Here is an 18748-nt window from a genome sequence, read left to right on the forward strand (position 1 = left end):
TTTCGCCGCGCTCCATGCGCGAGTGGAACGGGAAAAAACACTAATAAGCGGTGCATTTGAAAGAATTCTATGATACGCAATTAAAATTGGTTTGCAGAGTATATATATATATATATATATATATATATATATATATATATATATATATATATATATATATATATATATAGTAGATGTAGGTAAGATTAATCTTGTTCCGCGGGCAAATGAAAAACGGAACAGTAAGGAGAATCACCTACAGTATGTGTTATTCTCCCTTTGGAGAGGAGGTTCAGAAGAATGAAGTCAAAACTGAAAAGATAATAGTTTCAACATGCACACCGGTCCTTCCAGCCGCGAACGTAGGTTGACAGGACTGGACATTAATTTCGGGATTGTGGTTCGATCATAGTGGCAGTTATAACTAAGGAAACATACATCTTCTTGGTGGTTGGTTCATGTCTTATGTGGACTCATAGCGTTGCCGCTACATCGATGTGCGTTTTAAGATAGATAGCTGACGTTACTCAAAACACTCTGTAACGAGAATGTAAAGACCCAGATGAAACGTCAAGCATCAGTACGAATTTCGAGTCATATCCGTAAAGAATAGCATCTTCCTTAGAATAAAAAGTGAACTAGTTAACAGCAGCAAATGCCAGTTTTCGCTATTGATCCTGTTATTCATTAACGCTTTGAGTCAAAACAATAAACATATTATATATGTAATTTTTTTAATTTTTCACGAAAGTAACCTTTATTATCACAGTAAGCAACCAGTACAAGAAGAAATTGGACAAAAAATAAAAACTCAATTGTTTTAATGAAGTGGAAACACTACGATACACTGTTTTCAACCGCCCAACATTTAATGCGATATACACTCCTGGAAATTGAAATAAGAACACCGTGAATTCATTGTCCCAGGAAGGGGAAACTTTATTGACACATTCCTAGGGGTCAGATACATCACATGATCACACTGACAGAACCACAGGCACATAGACACAGGCAACAGAGCATGCACAATGTCGGCACTATTACAGTGTATATCCACCTTTCGCAGCAATGCAGGCTGCTATTCTCCCATGGAGACGATCGTAGAGATGCTGGATGTAGTCCTGTGGAACGGCTTGCCATGCCATTTCCACCTGGCGCCTCAGTTGGACCAGCGTTCGTGCTGGACGTGCAGACCGCGTGAGACGACGCTTCATCCAGTCCCAAACATGCTCAATGGGGGACAGATCCGGAGATCTTGCTGGCCAGAGTAGTTGACTTACACCTTCTAGAGCACGTTGGGTGGCACGGGATACATGCGGACGTGCATTGTCCTGTTGGAACAGCAAGTTCCCTTGCCGGTCTAGGAATGGTAGAACGATGGGTTCGATGACGGTTTGGATGTACCGTGCACTATTCAGTGTCCCCTCGACGATCACCAGTGGTGTACGGCCAGTGTAGGAGATCGCTCCCCACACCATGATGCCGGGTATTGGCCCTGTGTGCCTCGGTCGTATGCAGTCCTGATTGTGGCGCTCACCTGCACGGCGCCAAACACGCATACGACCATCATTGGCACCAAGGCAGAAGCGACTCTCATCGCTGAAGACGACACGTCTCCATTCGTCCCTCCATTCACGCCTGTCGCGACACCACTGGAGGCGGGCTGCACGATGTTGGGGCGTCAGCGGAAGACGGCCTAACGGTGTGCGGGACCGTAGCCCAGCTTCATGGAGACGGTTGCGAATGGTCCTCGCCGATACCCCAGGAGCAACAGTGTCCCTAATTTGCTGGGAAGTGGCGGTGCGGTCCCCTACGGCACTGCGTAGGATCCTACGGTCTTGGCGTGCATCCGTGCGTCGCTGCGGTCCGGTCCCAGGTCGACGGGCGCGTGCACCTTCCGCCGACCACTGGCGACAACATCGATGTACTGTGGAGACCTCACGCCCCACGTGTTGAGCAATTCGGCGGTACGTTCACCCGGCCTCCCGCATGCCCACTATACGCCCTCGCTCAAAGTCCGTCAACTGCACATACGGTTCACGTCCACGCTGTCGCGGCATGCTACCAGTGTTAAAGACTGCGATGGAGCTCCGTATGCCACGGCAAACTGGCTGACACTGACGGCGGCGGTGCACAAATGCTGCGCAGCTAGCGCCATTCGACGGCCAACACCGCGGTTCCTGGTGTGTCCGCTGTGCCGTGCGTGTGATCATTGCTTGTAAAGCCCTCTCGCAGTGTCCGGAGCAAGTATGGTGGGTCTGACACACCGGTGTCAATGTGTTCTTTTTTCCATTTCCAGGAGTGTATTTGAAAGCAAATTCGTATTTTTACTAGACACTATCCCATATCTCGAAAGTCCCATGAACCCATAATGTCCAGAACAAATTATAGTCCTACATAAAAAGCAAAACTGGGCCTAAAGTTTAGCAACTTTTGTGTAATAACTACATACTACCCTAGAGGTTTCATTTCGAAACCACCCATAGAATCAGTAGTACAAACTCAAATGTGCGTTACAATAATTTTAGATATACTTACGTTCACTAGCAGTGATCTCCTTAACATGGCCACTATATAAAAAAAAAAGACCAGCAAGTCACAATCTCTTCAAACCACGTGGCACAATATCCGCACCTACTGTTGCTTTGAACGCTGTTAAGTGACTGCTACGATACAATAATAAAAAAAGAGCTTCTGCGTCAGTCGATTGTTTATTTTGTCATTACGCTTTTAGGTCGTTCACACACTCATCTTCAGGTGGAGCACAGTTTATTTACATAGCTGGTGTTGGTGAAGACTACAGACGCAGCCCAAGGACAATGCAGGTTATTTTTCGTCTTTCGTTAATGAAAAAAATGTTTATTTAGAAATGGCACTTAAGAGGTAAAAAAAAAAGAACTTTTGACAATGAATTGTGTTTATAGGGACGGCAAAGTTGTAAAAGTTCTACATACTGTTGTCTGATGCATATTCTCTCCACTGCACATTGCATTTACACTGTCACTTCAAAGGTACTGTACATGTTACAGATATGTTTGTTTACATTGGATACAGAGATAAAAGATTAAGTGGTTTCTACACATATATGTTTTTCGTTTTTTAAAATATGAATGGACTGCACCATAAAATTGACATGGGTACAACTCTGTTTTTATATTAGTTAGTTTAGTATACTTTTTTCCTTTGGTAATATAGATGTGCTGCAACATTGAATACAAAAATATATGTATGTAAGTATACCATCTGTTTAAAAAAAATGTGAATGCGCTGCACTTGAATATAGATATGTGCACACTTCAATTATTATATTGATTTGCATATATATAAATAGATTACAGCAGATCATGCATATATATTGTAGGTTGAACTTACTGAGGTATGGATAGGAGTGGTTACATTAATTGATGTGCATTGAAACTGTAAATTATGAGATGCTTTAACTACTTTGTCAAAGCTTTTGAAGAAGTTGTCTGAGCCTGTTTCACTGTTGTCGTTGAGTAGGTATTTCCCAAATTTCTTTCTGTCGGTATAGATTTCAAGTTCTTCAAACAGAGACATTCTGTGCTCTTTTTCAGTGCATGTAGTATTTCAAGGTTGCTTTCTACATTGTCAAATGGGTGTCCTTATTGTTTTATATGCTGTAGTGGAAGGCGTTGATGTGTTCTTTGAATTTGGTGTGGAAGGTTTTTTTCTTTTTTAAAAAAATTCAATTCTTATTATATGTGGCTTGAAGATACTGGCAATTTCTTTTAAACAGAAAGAAAACATACTTATGTACATAACCATTTAATCAATATTTTTGTATCCAATGTTGCAGCACATTCATAATACCAAAGAAAAAAGTGTATTCAACTACCTAATATAATAACAGAGCTCTGAACATATCAATATTCTGGTGCAGTCCTTTCATATAATTTTAAAAAGAAAATCATATTTATGTAGAAACAGTCCAATCTTTTACCTCCGCATCCAATGTAAAGAAGTATATCAGCAATATGTACAACATCTTTGAAGTGATAGTATGATTGTAGTGTGCAGTGGAGAGGACATACACCAGGCAACTGTGTGCAGACCTCTTATAACTCTACCGCCCCTGCAAGTACAATTCACTGTCAGAAATCCATGTTTTATAACACTTGAAGTGCCTTTTCTAAATAATGAATTTTTAGCATTAGTAAAAGACGACGCAAAATAACTTACACTGCCCTTGGTCTGCGACTGTCAAAAGACGTGTGCATTCTTCACCAACATCAGCCATGTAAATGAACAGTTGTCCACCTGAACATGATGGCGTGAATCATCGAAACGCTTAGTAGCAAACTAAACAAGTGACTGACGCATAAAATGCTTTATTTTTATTTATCAACAATCGCAGCCTTCATAATGTTGTGTCTTATGGATGAAATACTCAGGACTGCAACGAAGCACTAAATCCGCAGAAGCATCTCAGAGTGCCACTAGATGTCTCTTTCTGCCAGCAGCACCGGTGGTTTCCTGCTAAAGGCACTGGTACCCGAAAACAATAGTAATAAAATGGTGGTTTCAGGTAGAGATCACTGGTACTCGAAGGCTGAAGCAGTAGGTCCGGATGTCCAGGCACGATATCCCCCTAAGGATCGTGCCCTTAAAGTCCTACAGTGTACAAACGTATTTTGACATTTAGTCAACGACCCCTCAATATACTCCGTAACACAGTACATCAAAAAACTCGGTGATAAAGTTTGTATTTGGGAGAAAGGAAGGAAGGAAAATTAGTTGGCCATGACGTCTCGACGACGAAGTCATTAGAAACATAGTACAAGCTTCTACAGTGCAAGCATGACGAAGGACATCGGTCATTCATTTTCAAAGGAACTATCCGAGATTCACCCTACTCATCAATATCATCATCATCATCAACAACAACAACAACAACAACAACAGCAACAACTTCTTTTCTTGAATCATCAAGTCTTTTTTTTTTTCTTTTGCCTGTTACAGTATACATCGTCTTCCTTCGTCTTGCTCGACTACTTCTTCTAAATGCGTAAAATCTGGGTAGTTAATCTCTCTCCAGTCATTCACTCGAGATGTTCGTTCCAGTTTCTCCTATTTGCTTCTATTTTACGGAGGATAGTAAATATCTTCAGTTCTTCCCTATCTTCCGAATCTCGAAATCTGTCATCTCTGGTGGATCTCTTTAGTACACTTAGAAATGTTGTCTGCGTTGTCTCGGATAAAGTTTATTCACCTTAATCATTCTAGGAAAACCGCAGAAAACCAAAAACTGAATGGCTGCACAGGGAACTGAACCCCAGCCTCATCCACTGCAAGGCCAATGTGTGATCACTGTACCACTTCTTCTTCTTCTTCTTCTTCTTCTTATGAGGGCACGTGAAGAGCGTAGTTTACGAGACTCTAGTAGATACTCTCACGGTCCTAGCTGCTAGGACTGTCGCGGCCGCGGAAGTAGTACGTTAAAACTCGTGGAAAGGCCCTCGTGAATGGCCAGGTTTGTTTGTCAAATTTGCTCTTGTCTAGCCATGGATTTGTCAAACATACCCATACCCGTCCCAACAACGTATTTCAATTTAATCTTACTTTCGAGGCTGACGCTGTTCGTATATGCTGCATTTTGATATTAGTGGGAGTGGCTACAAAGGTAGATACAGCAGTTTTAACTTTCATTCTGGCACGGTGCTTAAAGAAGAAGGAGAAGAAGAAGAAGAAGAAGAAGAAGAAGAAAACAACTCGCTGGTACAGGGAATGGTTTAAATGGCTCTGAGCACTATGGGACTTAACATCTGTGGTCATCAGTCCCCTAGGACTTAGAACTACTTAAACCTAACTAACCTAAAGACATCACACACATCCATGCCCGAGGCAGGATTCGAACCTGCGACCGTAGCGGTCACGCGGTTCCAAACTGAAGCGCCTAGAGCCGCACGGCCACACCGGCCGGCAATGGTTTAAAATATGAGAGAAATATTCTCTTGAAAACCTCTTAAAGGAAATGTTACACTCGGAACCTGATGATAACTTCAGCTTTCTGGGAATGGAAAGTGAAACTTTTAATAGCAAGGAAATGTTACACTCGGAACCTGATAGTAACTTCAGCTTTCTATGAATAGACAGTGAAACTTTTAATAACTTATTTAGAGTTACTTCACCTTCAGACTGAAAAAGAAGAGGCAAGTATGCGAAAATCTGTTCTCTTCTACTCGGTCCTCTAATGACAGTTCATTAAAATACTGCAGAACGGGAACATACAGTCTTCATCGTTCGTGAAAGACGCGGAGAACTTATTTTTTATTTTTTTTATTTTACTGCACTGCCGCTTATATGTTGTGCGTAGAATACTGATTTTCTTCTTGACCTCTTCCAGCGTAGTATATGACTTATACTACCATTTTGGTAGTTTCTATAGTTGCGGAAACTCACGGTACAATGATATAAATTGTAATAAAATATTTTTCACTTAACATATGCGGTTAAACATCGACACAATTAACGTTCACGATCCTGTTAAATCATCCGTCAAACACGTCAAACATGTTGTATGTTTGACGAACATGCCAAATAGTATGGTTCAAATGGCTCTGAGCGCTATGGGACTTAACATCTGTGGTCATCAGTCTCCTAGAACTTAGAACTACTTAAACCTAACTAACCTAAGGACATCACACACACCCATGCCCGAGGCAGGATTCGAACCTGCGACAGTAGCAATTGCGCAGTTCCGGACTGAGCGCCTAGAACCGCTCGGCCACCGTAGCCGGCGCCAAATAGTACCTTACACGGTGGAATACTTGACAAACGTAGTAAAATTTGGCAAATTGTTTGATCGTTTACGGGAGTCTTAAGGCAGCCGATGGTGTGTCGCTGTACACACTGCAGTGATCAATGGCGGTCGACAGTTTGAACGATACCTGTAAGAGAACAGTTCTGCGTTACGTACATTGACAGGACAGATTGGACATACAGTGATAAAAGTGTACGTGTTTAGTCTGACGGTTGTTGCTTCACTTTGTGTTGTGCGGGAAATGTATTATATGTTTTAATTATTGCATGTTGCAGGTTTCTTCACCGTCGTGGAGGTATTTTCTCAAAAACAATGGTGATTGCGGTAGCAAACAGACTACATCTCAATTGCAGTACTACCCTGTAACGAGCCTCCGGACACAGTAGGTCCCTTCTACCAAAATACTTAGGAGGTATACCTGAACAACCTTTGAAAGTTTGTCGGCGGAGATCTGGATCACCTTGTTCCACGGGCCAGTAAGTTACACAAACACGGAAAACGATCAGTAAATTCCCAAGTGGGAATAATCAACGAAATAACTACACGCGTTATGAGATTCACTGCGATCCTGACCGTACAGACACACTGTAACTTTATACAGATGTTCGCGGACTAAGTCAGTAACTTCGCATTTTAACTGGTTGGCCTGGCTAAGGTTTCGCGCGCGACGCCTGTTTATAGATACGCGGTTTACAGAGAACTATTTATTGGAAAATACTAAAGCTGTTTCATTTTTTATATTAAAATAAAAGACAGTGAAATGGAAAAAAGATACTATACGCAGTGAAGTAAGTTAACTTAATTATTACATCTACATACATACTCCGTAAGCCACCTTATTGTGCGTAACGGAGTGTACCTGTATATAATCATTTCCTTCCCTGTTCAGTTGGCAAATAGAGCGAGGGAAAAAAGACTTCCTACATGCCTCCTTAAGAGCCCAAATTTCTCATGTCTCCGCGCTCTTTACAAGAAATATGGGTTGCCAGCTGTAGAATCTCCCTGCAGTCAGCTTCAGAGGTCATCAGTCCCCTAGAACTTAGAACTACTTAAACCTAACTAACCTAAGGACATCACACGCATCCATGCCCGAGGCAGGATTCGAACCTGCGACCGTAGCGGTCGCGCGGTTCCAGACTCAAGCGCCTAGAACCGCTCGGCCACGCCAGCCGGCACAAGAGGTATATTTGTGAATCCACCACGCATGTCCCGGAGGGGCCTTCAATACCAGAGCTCAGGGAGTTTTCGCCAGTAGCACCTGAAGATGGCCAGAAAACTCTGCGCCGAAATATTGTGGCAGGAAGTTGCAAACATCCGGCAGTTCGCCCGAAATTTTGTGGAACTAAAGCAAACCTGATTTTCATCCTCATAGTGGCGCTACTAGCGACTGTAGAAACACGCCTACCAGCTCAAAATATCTTCTTGGTGTTGCGATTTTTGTCCCGTCAGTGTATTTCGATTTGCTCACTTGGAAGCTTTTCCCGAATACGAAAATTGCCGTTTGATTGCTAAATCCATGTCAGGTGCCTTCCCATATCTTATTTGGAGGCCAGTTTTTTCCGCTGTTTGATGAAGTTGCTCTGCAGACTGTATTGCTTTTTGTCTGTTGGAAAAGAAAGCACTATCATCGACAAATGCACGGCAGTGAAGGTAAGTTCGGTGGGTCGGAAATATTGTCCTTTAATTCCTTTAACCATTTTCTGATTACCTCCTCCAGAACTAAATTGAACAATTGTGGTTATAGGCCATCTCACTGTCTCATCTCTCTCTTGATCTCGATTGGTACAAAAGCTCCTCCAAAAATGCTGCTTCTGATGTGTGAAAGTTATGCTTTGTTCGATGAATTACTTTTCTTCCCTTTTTATCACCTTGGAATTACTTTACTCCAGCTATCTATATTGCCAAAGTTAAAAAAATTACTCTTGATTTCGATTGACAACGTACCTTGTCGTAAATGCATAAAAGGCATCTGTCTTCGTTCGTGCTTTGCTTCTCTCCTTCATACGCCCGCCGCGAACGGATGTCTCTCGGTGAAAGGGAAACACGTGCGTGAAAGATAAAACACCCTGAGTGGTATTACATACTCATGTACAAAAATAAAAAAAAATAAAAAACTTTGGATAAATTCTATTACTTTCAACTTTGCCTCTAAATCGTCGTGGCCATTAATCGTTTTTGACTATTGATACCGTACGACTGGCCGCGTCCCATTAATGGAAAGATCATAGAATAGATGTTTTGCTATTGCCTTCCTCAGTTCTGTAGATTTATAGAACTGTATTAAGTAGAAGACTAATGAGTGATTGTATGCCGCATCTGTGTGTTTGTGTCAAGAAAAGAAATGAAAGTAAGGGAGAGTTGAATACACAGCGTACTTTCGGATTTCGCTTAGGCAGCGGTGAAGCTGACCGTCTTAACTCCCCCATCCGATGCACGGATCTGAATCAGCAAACGAACTGTTGCTTCATTTTATAAGTGACCGGTAAAATTATTAAAATGTAACCCAACACTTGGGCACACGATTTAGAAAGGCTTGCAGTCATTTCTCAAGCCTTGCCAGTGGTGAAACTTCCTGGTATATCAGCGCACACTCCGCTGCAGAGTGAAAATCTCATTCTTGCCAGTGGTGTTCCAGTGTACAATTCTTTTTTACGTCAGAGAAAGGATTCGCACCGGTTGTCTCCGAGCTTGGCAGCACGACATCGATAACGGATGAGTGCCTGCGTAGTGCTGCATTAAATGAAGGTTACGCCTGCAGAAGTGACGACTGTGAAAATGGATAACATTTTTTGGAAATCGTTGTTCAAATGATAATGGAAAGCCATTGTCCTTAGAGTTACGACCGCCAAGATCTTTATTTACTGCTTGTCTTCGACTGACGAAACCGGGCGAAACGGTACTGCAGTCATCTTCTCGCAGAACGCCGCAACGTCATTGTTGGCCGACGCCGCGCGGCGTTCGGTAATTTCCGGTCAACTTCGTGAGTCCCCGCCAGCCGCCAACCGCCGCGCTGGGTGTTGTGCCCTTCGCGCGCTCAGTACGAGTTCGGCTGGCAAAGATTGCATATCAAGTGTGGCCTAGGAGGATACACGCGCCGCGCGGCAATGTGCGGCGTCGATCGTAATCTTAGCTGACAGCGAAAGGAAGGGCGATCGACTTTGCGATATGGCAGAAGCGGAAGTGGCTGTCAAGTCGGGGGCGGCGTCGGAGCCGGAGGCGGCGGCGGCGCCGGTCCCCACTACGACCATCAGCACGATTTCGCTGCAGAGCGGAGACACGCGGCTCGTCATCGCGCTGCTACAAGTAAGTGCGTGCGTGTGGACACGCCCACCGCGCGGCGGCCACGTGCGAGCCGCGCATTGCTGCCACCTGCTGCTTAATCGAGGCGCCAACGTCGCCCCCAACTGAGCTCGTTCACCAACGTTCTGTCACCGTGCGAACCGTTACAGCTGTTTGTCCATTTATCTGCGGGCGAATTTTGCGTCTCAGTTCATTTGCTTACTGCCATCAGTCGTAAGGGTTACTGAAACATTCGATTTACCCTTGATGAGAACTGCTTCTGTAAATGCTGAAAATCTTCGAAAAATCTACAGTGATAGAGTTTGTGTGCAGAGTACTTTCGATTTGCACTTGTTTTCCTTTCTCTATAATATAATATCGAGAGTGACGCTCCAACTTTCTAGTCATCTCCTATTTCACTCAAAGGCAACTTTTGTCTTGCATATTATGTGAAGTGACGCTTTACCTTGTGGTTGTGGTCTCGCAGATGTTGCGCTAAGACAGGAAGCAAATACGTAATGTTGTAGTAAAACACGTGTGTTCTTTCCGTTTTGTGCCTGACAGGAAAGAAAAAAAAACTTGTATGAATAGAGGATGCAAAATCTTATGCGGACTTTCATGGATGATGTAGTGTTGTAATGACAAGAAATTACGTAGTTCTTTGTTTTTCAGTTAACGTATTTGATTTGTGCTGCAAATAAAGAAACACAACATATGAAGTATTTGAGACATATTCCGCCTATGCAAGACACCGTTTTTTGTTTTTCTTTACCCAGACACGCTGGTAGCTTTACAACTACCACACATTTTTACACCCTGTAATTGCTTTTGATTGTGTAGCCTTGTTTCCCGTTATTTTCGATCCGCAAAGACACATATTTTCTTGGTGAACAGAAGTTTTTATTGTTACACATCTATTTTAATTAATTTTGTCACAAAAACTCAAGGTGTCTTGCGTAAGGCGGAATTTCTCCCCATTTTTTTCTCAGCAAGCACGGAAAGGAAGAAGAACATCAACAACCAAAACGCGAAATATTTGTTTATAAAATTTAGAGTTGTTTGGGAAATAGCGCAAAACTTTACTTGGTTTCCTTTAGTTTTTCGAGAGCTGTACAATAAATTAAAAGAATGGTCGTAATGTCGCCTATAGTAGGCCCTACATAAATTTTTGTGTGCATCAGCTGTTCTCCAGACAAGTGTCATAGGAGAACTGGTGTTTACTTACACTGTGAATAACAGAATTGAAGAAAAACTCCAGACCCGTTCTCCAAAAGCGTAGATATCGCTGTGGGGAAACCACGCTCATGCGAGGCCCAACATTAAATAAGATCATATAAAGTGATTCTTCACATACGAAAATGTATTAAAAACAAAGGAGCAACACGACAGATGTACCGCATAGTATTGATGCTGTCCATCAGGTCAGTCACTAGCTTTGCCTAGGCTCTTGGAACTAAATATAATGACTGACATGATATTCATCTTGCGTTAGGCAGTACACACCAGGAGTAATTTGATACGCCATAGCTTTCCGTGACTGATACCACGTATAGGATACTTGTGTTACATATTCATTACCAAGGTTTAAGCTTTATCATCATTTGCCAATTGCACTGAACGAACAATTGTATGCAAGCGTATGATAAGCTGTCATCGAATGCGGGTAAATCTTAATACAATATGTGGTACAATAAGGCACCTACCTTAGACTACGCGCTTTGCAATGAGTAATGGTGTAGACAGGACACAGTATCTGCGTCGTGAGAATTATGCAAACACTATTTTTGACGTTGTTGCGGAAGAATGAATCGAGAAGCTAGTAGGTAATAGTGCGAACTGTGGAATGCAACTGAAAGTAGTCTCGTATGTAGACAACCGTAGTATACTTTCTTTGGAGAAGATAGAGAACATAAAGAGAACGGATTAGGATGTTAAGTTCCTTCCCGTCCGAGTATATGAATATTCTACTATGCGGCTTCTCTGTTCGGATTATTCCGTTTGTTGACATTTTAATATATATAATTTATAACATGGTATTTTCAGCGACCGCTTCACGTCACAAATTGTTGTAGATTAAGTAAATTATTGAATAAAGCAACGTGTTTCGAGGCACAGACTTCACCTTCACGCCACAATTGCAATCGTTTCTTCGCGGAACATTGGGTACAAAGTTTTTGGTTTAGGCTGGACCAGGGGCCGTTTGTATAGCAATTCGAAAGTCAAACTTACTCTACCAATGTAACGGTACATTAAGCAAGTTTTGAGCGACGAAACGCAGCTAGTCTCCAGGTAATTTTGCAGATCGATTAACTCCTTTTGCAAAATATATTAATTGGGCTGAAATTCATGCTCAGCGAATGGCACCATTTATATGTGCACCGCTTGGATTTTACGTGGAAAAACATGCAAAAAGTACGTTTTTCTGAGAGGCTTTTGGCAGCACGACAAATTTTATTTCATCCAATAATCTCTATCCGTTGTCAAGGTATGATGGTTTCAAGTCATCTAAATCTAGCAGACGTTTTTCTGGGAGGTTTTTGAAGCGTACCACGTATATACCTTAAACTTGCACACCTTAAACTTGCACGAGCCGTTCAAACTTTGCACGGAAGTCGACACACGGATAAAGTTAAATCGAAATTTTTCCATCCAATAATCTTTATCCTTGTCGAGATGCGATGGCTTAAAGTCGAGTTAAACGTAGCTCGTAAATGCGTTCTTACGTGAATTGAATGCGCGGAAATGATTTAAAGTGAATCAGATAAATAATAAATGCATTCTTAGGATAAAATGTAAAACTCGCATTTTGCGTATAAAAAACACTTTTTTTTACACACGCTCGACTTGTTCTTATCGGTTATAATTTTGTAAGAAGGTAGACAAGTACATGTAATTAATGGTCGTCCTGTCGTTTTGTGATTTCTGTATCCATTGTCACGATTTAAGCAAAATGGTTTAAAAGACAATTAAAAAACCTGCACCGCGCCAGTCGTCGCTCGAGTCAACGAAAATCTACATCGCTAGCCAAGCTATGGCGGTTTAATGTCAAAATTTATGGTAGACTGAAGTTTGAGAACCAGAATGAAAATGTTCCTATCATAGCACAAAAAGGCGAATGTGTCGTGGACAGAGTTATGAAGAAGAGAGGTACCGTAGGTTTTCGATTTATATGGCAGCTTCCGACATCTAAATCAAAACATCTTGATATATTCGCGCTCTCTTACGAGTTAACCCTACGTCCCTCCGTACCCCCACCCCCCTTCACAGTGAGGTCCCCTAGCTGTAAGGTGTTGGCGTATCTGCATCTTGCAATTTATAGGATAAAGTCCCTGATCCTGTGCCCCAAATACAGGAGATTCGCCTACCGTATTAAATAATGTGTAATAGCCTACGATTGACGACCGTACATGTTAATGGCTAAAAGAGTTGTTCTGGAGGGGGGGGGGGGGGGAGAGATACAATTTCTGTGGACTTGTTGTTGGGAGGACGCTAAAACATTTTTTGATTTGTGGTTGGGAGGCAGAGGTTGATTTTTTTCACCGAGTGGACCATTACTCCTCCAAGCCCACCCCCGTTACTTGTATGGTGAGGGATGTAAGAATAAATATACGCAAATTTATGTGCTTCTAAACAGTGGGATGCATCTATAATACGAAGGAGAGTGGGGGTGCATCTACAACGGGAAGTGCCCCCGAAAGAAGATGAATGCATCCTAAGCTTTAATGACTCGTTGTGTCATATTGCACGACATGGCAAATGCCATGTTGGATGACATGACGGCCTATGACGTGTTATATGACATAACATCATTTATCATGTCACTTTACTTGACATCCTGCGTTATGTCACATGACAGTGGTTCTAAAACCAACAAGTACAAAAACATTTAACAAAAGTACAAATAGATATTGACGTTGTTCTTAACAGCCTTGGTATGTGCTGCGGCCGAATCTGCAGCCTTTACTGCTTGTATTGCAGTTAGTAGCGAAAACTGAAAACTGACGCGGCTTGAAGTATTCGACAAAGGAAGCCAAAACGTTCCGTAAACATGTTGTCTGCAAGGTAATCGGGAATGTGGTGGTTGCGAAAAGCCACTGATGTCAGTGTGGAATATTGTCCTAGTCAGTATAACTGTCTTTCAAAAGTAAAGTTTTCAACTAAGTTTCCATCAAATTAGGCTCAAATTTCACCCAAGGCCTACTTTAACAAGAAATACAATGCTACTTCATCACATTACATATTACGGTTTACTCTTGAGTTACGTTCAACGCGTCAACATAAAATCGGATGATAATTTTTGTGTTTCTGTCCCTCTTTTTACAATGGAAAGTGAAATAATTTGTGTTTAATAGAAATGAAGAGTTCCATTATTAAACTAAAAATATAGGAGAAAGTTTATATTTTCTCCCATTCCGTTTGATAGAATATTTTCACTGAAGCTGGAACTAAGACTAAGGGTCTAGTTCTTTCTGCTTTCATCAAAAGATTTAAAGATATCAGGAATTACCTTAACTGGAAACCAACTGTTTCTTCTGTTAATATTTAGCAGGAGAATAGGATCCAGAAATTTGTTTCTGTTTTAGAGAACCGTCTGTATGGTACTTATTGCATAGACAAAAACATGCGTTTTCCGCGTTCACTGGAATTGAGCACAAGGGAAAGCAACCAACAAATGTCTGAGATGGGGGAAGGAGCGCCAAATGATACTTCGCTTGTGTGGAAAAATCTTTTCCAACTGTCGTAAAGGTGGGTCTACACTGCTAAGGTTAAACGTAATACCACTTGGACTTACTTTATACGTGGTAGACACAAAATCATCTACGATTGCTTTAAATGGAACTACTGTATTTTATTACATTGAAAAAAGAAAAAGAAAGAAAGAAGGAATACATACTTGCTTGCGCACGCAGTCTGCCTCCATAGCTGCGTTGACAGCGCGGTAGAATGCCATGCAAAAGACCCGCGTTCGATTCCCGGCCGGGTCGGAGATTTTCTGCGCTCGAGGACTGAGTGTTGCGTTGTCCGAATCATCATCATTTCATCCTAATAGACATGCAAGTCACAGAAGTGGCGTCAGCTAAAATGACTTGTACTAGGCGACCCGTCTACCCGACGGGAGGCCGTACCCACACGTATATTGCAACATGCAACTCGTTTCTTTAATGCTTTGCGAAAATTTCAACGTCAAGATTAGTAATCGTTTTACCATTGTAGTCCCCTTTTCAAGATCTTTAGAATGCCGTTAAAAAGTGTACTGATCCATATGATACAAGAGTTAAATGGATAAACAAGCAACAGAACCAGGTGCCCCTCTGCGTACTGTCAAGCACTGAAAACTTCGTTTCAATGTCTTTAACGGTTCGATAAAAGGGTGCAATTTTTAGGTGTTCGCCCTGTGTAATAAGACGTGATCATAGCTCGAGGTTTTGCAAAATTATAAGTGGCCCTGTTCTCGCAATTTCGTAGGCAAATGTTGCACGACTGTCCCACACATCACAAGCAAGCACGAGTTGCAACACAGCAGCGTTCTGTAAAAAGGAAAAAAAAATGTGTGTTCAGTACCTTAAACTGGTCCCAGATGCATGGAGCAGAGTTATTGTTACTACGACACGGCATATTAATTTGTATCGGGTTCGCGCTTTATGCTGCCTCGTAAAAAAGCACGTGTGAATACATTCACAGTTCACTGTTTGTGATCAACAGAATTTTCTGCCTATATTCTGAGATGAATTTTCTGTTAGTGACAATGTTACATCATGTACCATCTTCGTAAATGAAGTTCCAGGCTTATGACAATTTTTTCCGTATTTCCTAATAAATGTTTTCTGAGGTCGCAAGTTCTAAAACGACAGGATTCAAGCCGGCCGCGGCGGACGAGCGGCTCTAGGCGCTTCAGTCCAGAACCGCATGACTGGCGCGGTCGCAGGTTCGAATCCTTCCTCGGGCATGGATGTGTGTGACGTCCTTATGTTAGTTAGGTTTAAGTAGTTTTAAGTTCTAGGGGACTGATGACCTCAGATGTTAAGTCATATAGTGCTCAGAGCCACTGAACCATTTGATTTGACAGGATTCAAAACACCGATACATCCAGAAACTCTACGTCAGGAAGTGAGAACAAATTTCATTTTTCACTATTCAAGGGAAACTGCACATCTTTCCAAACTTGTACCAAAAAACAGTACAGCAGGGAACGTTATAGGCAGTAACGATACTTCTCCAAGTTAACGACTCTTTGAAGTACCTCCACAAGACAGTAAACGGGGCAAGGCCACTGATGGGCGATGCTACAGCACTGGCGAGCGGTTCTGAGTTGAAAAGTATAAATTTATATGCGGTACATTTCTGATAGTGAATTTGGGATAATTATTTTCAGTGAGCGGGAGGTGTCATTTTAATAGTGCCGTAGACCATCTAACAAAGGCTGTTGCGCCGTATTGTTACTGTTGACATTACAATTATTATTACCATTTTTATGGTTTTTCATATACATATGTACTTCACGATCACTGTCGAATATGTTGCAAAACGAAATAGATAGGGATAGTATTCCAAATTCTTGCATTCCCATTATGTTTCATACTTACTTGTAACGATTGTTTATATCTGTTGTGTATTTGATGTTACGGAACGGAGTGCTTGAAGCTCACCAGGCAGGCTGAGTTCAACAACCCATGGCATAAACCTCTGCTGAAATGAATACTAGAGTCTATATTAACGAAACTGTGCCTGTTCTTGCCGGCCGGCGTGGCCGAGCGGTTCTGGGCGCTTCAGTCTGGAACCGCGCAACCGCTACGGTCGCAGGTTCGAATTCTGCCACGGGCATGGATGTGTGTGATGTTCTTAGGTTAGTTAGGTTTAAGTAGTTCTAAGTTGTAGGGGACTGATGACCTCAGATGTTTAAGTCCCATAGTGCTCAGAGCCATCTGAACCATTTGTGTCTGTTCTTGCTAAGGTAAACAGACTGGTATAATTTAATACATTCTGGCGTTTAAGTTGTTTGCGAAATCACTCTCTTGGTAAACTGAAGTTCACAGTTTCTGGGGCCGGCCGTGGTGACCGAGCGGTTCCAAGCGCTACAGTCTGGAACCGTGCGACCGCTACGGTCGCAGGTTCGAATCCTGCCACGGGCATGGATGTGTGTGATGTCCTTAGGTTAGCTATGTTTAAGTAGTTCTAAGTTCTAGGGGACTGATGACCTCAGAAGTTAAGTCCCATAGTGCTCAGGGCCATTTGAACCATTTGAACAGTTTCTGGGTCCGCAGCTCGTGGTCGTGCGGTAGCGTTCTCGCTTCCCTCGCCCGGGTTCCCGGGTTCGATTCCCGGCGGGGTCAGGGATTTTCTCTGCCTCATGATTACTGGGTGTTGTGTGATGTCCTTAGGTTAGTTAGGTTTAAGTAGTTCTAAGTTCTAGGGGACTGATGACCATGGATGTTGTCCCATAGTGCTCAGAGCCATTTGAACCATTTTGGACAGTTTCTGGATCGTGTCCAGGCTCCACCATTTTGGTTTAAAGTGTCGGGAACTTTAATCGCTTAGCGCTGAGTATCAAAGTACGGCAGTCCGAAGCAAAAAGTGCCTGTTGCGATTTTCTGCTGCATTAGGGGATACTGAAAGAGGTTCGCCTGAGGTGTTTAACACTAATTTAATGATTAGTGAGCTTTACTACTTTCAAAGGGTTCAAATGGCTCTGAGCACTATGGGACTTAACATCTGAGGTCATCAGTCCCCTAGACTTAGAACTACTTAAACCTAACTAACCTAAGGACGTCACACACATCCATGCCCGAGGCAGGGTTCGAACCTGCGACCGTAGCAGCAGAGTGGTTCCGGACTGAAGCGCCTAAACCGCTTTTACTACTTTCATCGTTGATGGAAGACCCTAGTAGGGCTGGTGCAGGCCCAACGTAGATTTCTTTGCAAGACAGGATTTTCTTGGTTTCAAGTCAAGTAGAAGAACCTGGTCTGGAGTGGTGCGAGGGCATAAGCAAGGCCCGACTGCAACACGAGTGGCCTTGGCGGCTTTGCGGTCAACGCACGGCGTCTGCACACATGCCTGGCCCCACGGAGCAACTGCCGGGGGACCAGCGCTGCGCCAGCTGGGAACGTCGGCCGTTAACAGCGCCTTCTGCGGCCCACAGCGTCCACGTCGACAGTGTTCGCAGGGAGGAGGCGCGTCGCGGAACTCACTTCTCAACGGTGGACAAGGAAGACCTGTCTCCCTGAGACCCTTGTAAGGACTGTTGTTAGGGTCGTAACAAGCAGTTCAGCCTCCAGCCACATACCACTGCCACGGCTTACTGCTGTTCCTATTTTCATTTCGTATGCGCCAAATCGGAGCGAACGTAGTGTAGGTTAAGTTCCTCATATCTGTGAACAAGTATTCAATATAGTGATGGGGAGCTCGTGATGAGTCGTTCAAATGAACGCTTCACTCCAGTGAGGTGTGAACTAACCACTCAATTTCAATGAACTGGTACTTCAAACTCTTCACAGATAGCACACTCCAAACTCTTCGCCTCTCGCTCTCCCACTACATCGGCGCTACGTCACTCATCCTCCCTTCACTTCAGTCCTCCCTCTACTGCCTGTGGACGAATCGCGCGGTGTTTGTGGGGAAAGATAGGTTTACGAGGGGTTGGGGTGGTGAGGGGCGAGGGGAAGGCAGCGTCAGCTGCTTCCTGCAGTGCTGACATCATTACCCCTGACTAT

General features: G+C 42.9%; 1 protein-coding gene across 4 annotated transcripts in view; it reads left to right on the forward strand.

Moving 5' to 3' along the window:
• Positions 1-18748, forward strand: part of LOC126481027 (titin) — an 804028-nt gene that overhangs the window by 108293 nt on the left and 676987 nt on the right. Inside the window, exon 1 of one of the 4 annotated variants that reach the window (XM_050104489.1) lies at positions 9828-10063. The exons of the other annotated variants lie outside the window; for them this stretch is intronic. Within the exon in view, the coding sequence (XP_049960446.1) occupies positions 9926-10063 (138 nt within the window). The 5' untranslated portion in view covers positions 9828-9925. Of the gene's footprint in view, positions 1-9827; positions 10064-18748 lie in introns of those variants that run through there. 4 annotated transcript variants of the gene reach the window in all.

This window comes from Schistocerca serialis, chromosome 5 (assembly GCF_023864345.2).
Source record: "Schistocerca serialis cubense isolate TAMUIC-IGC-003099 chromosome 5, iqSchSeri2.2, whole genome shotgun sequence".
NCBI lineage: Eukaryota > Metazoa > Arthropoda > Insecta > Orthoptera > Acrididae > Schistocerca > Schistocerca serialis.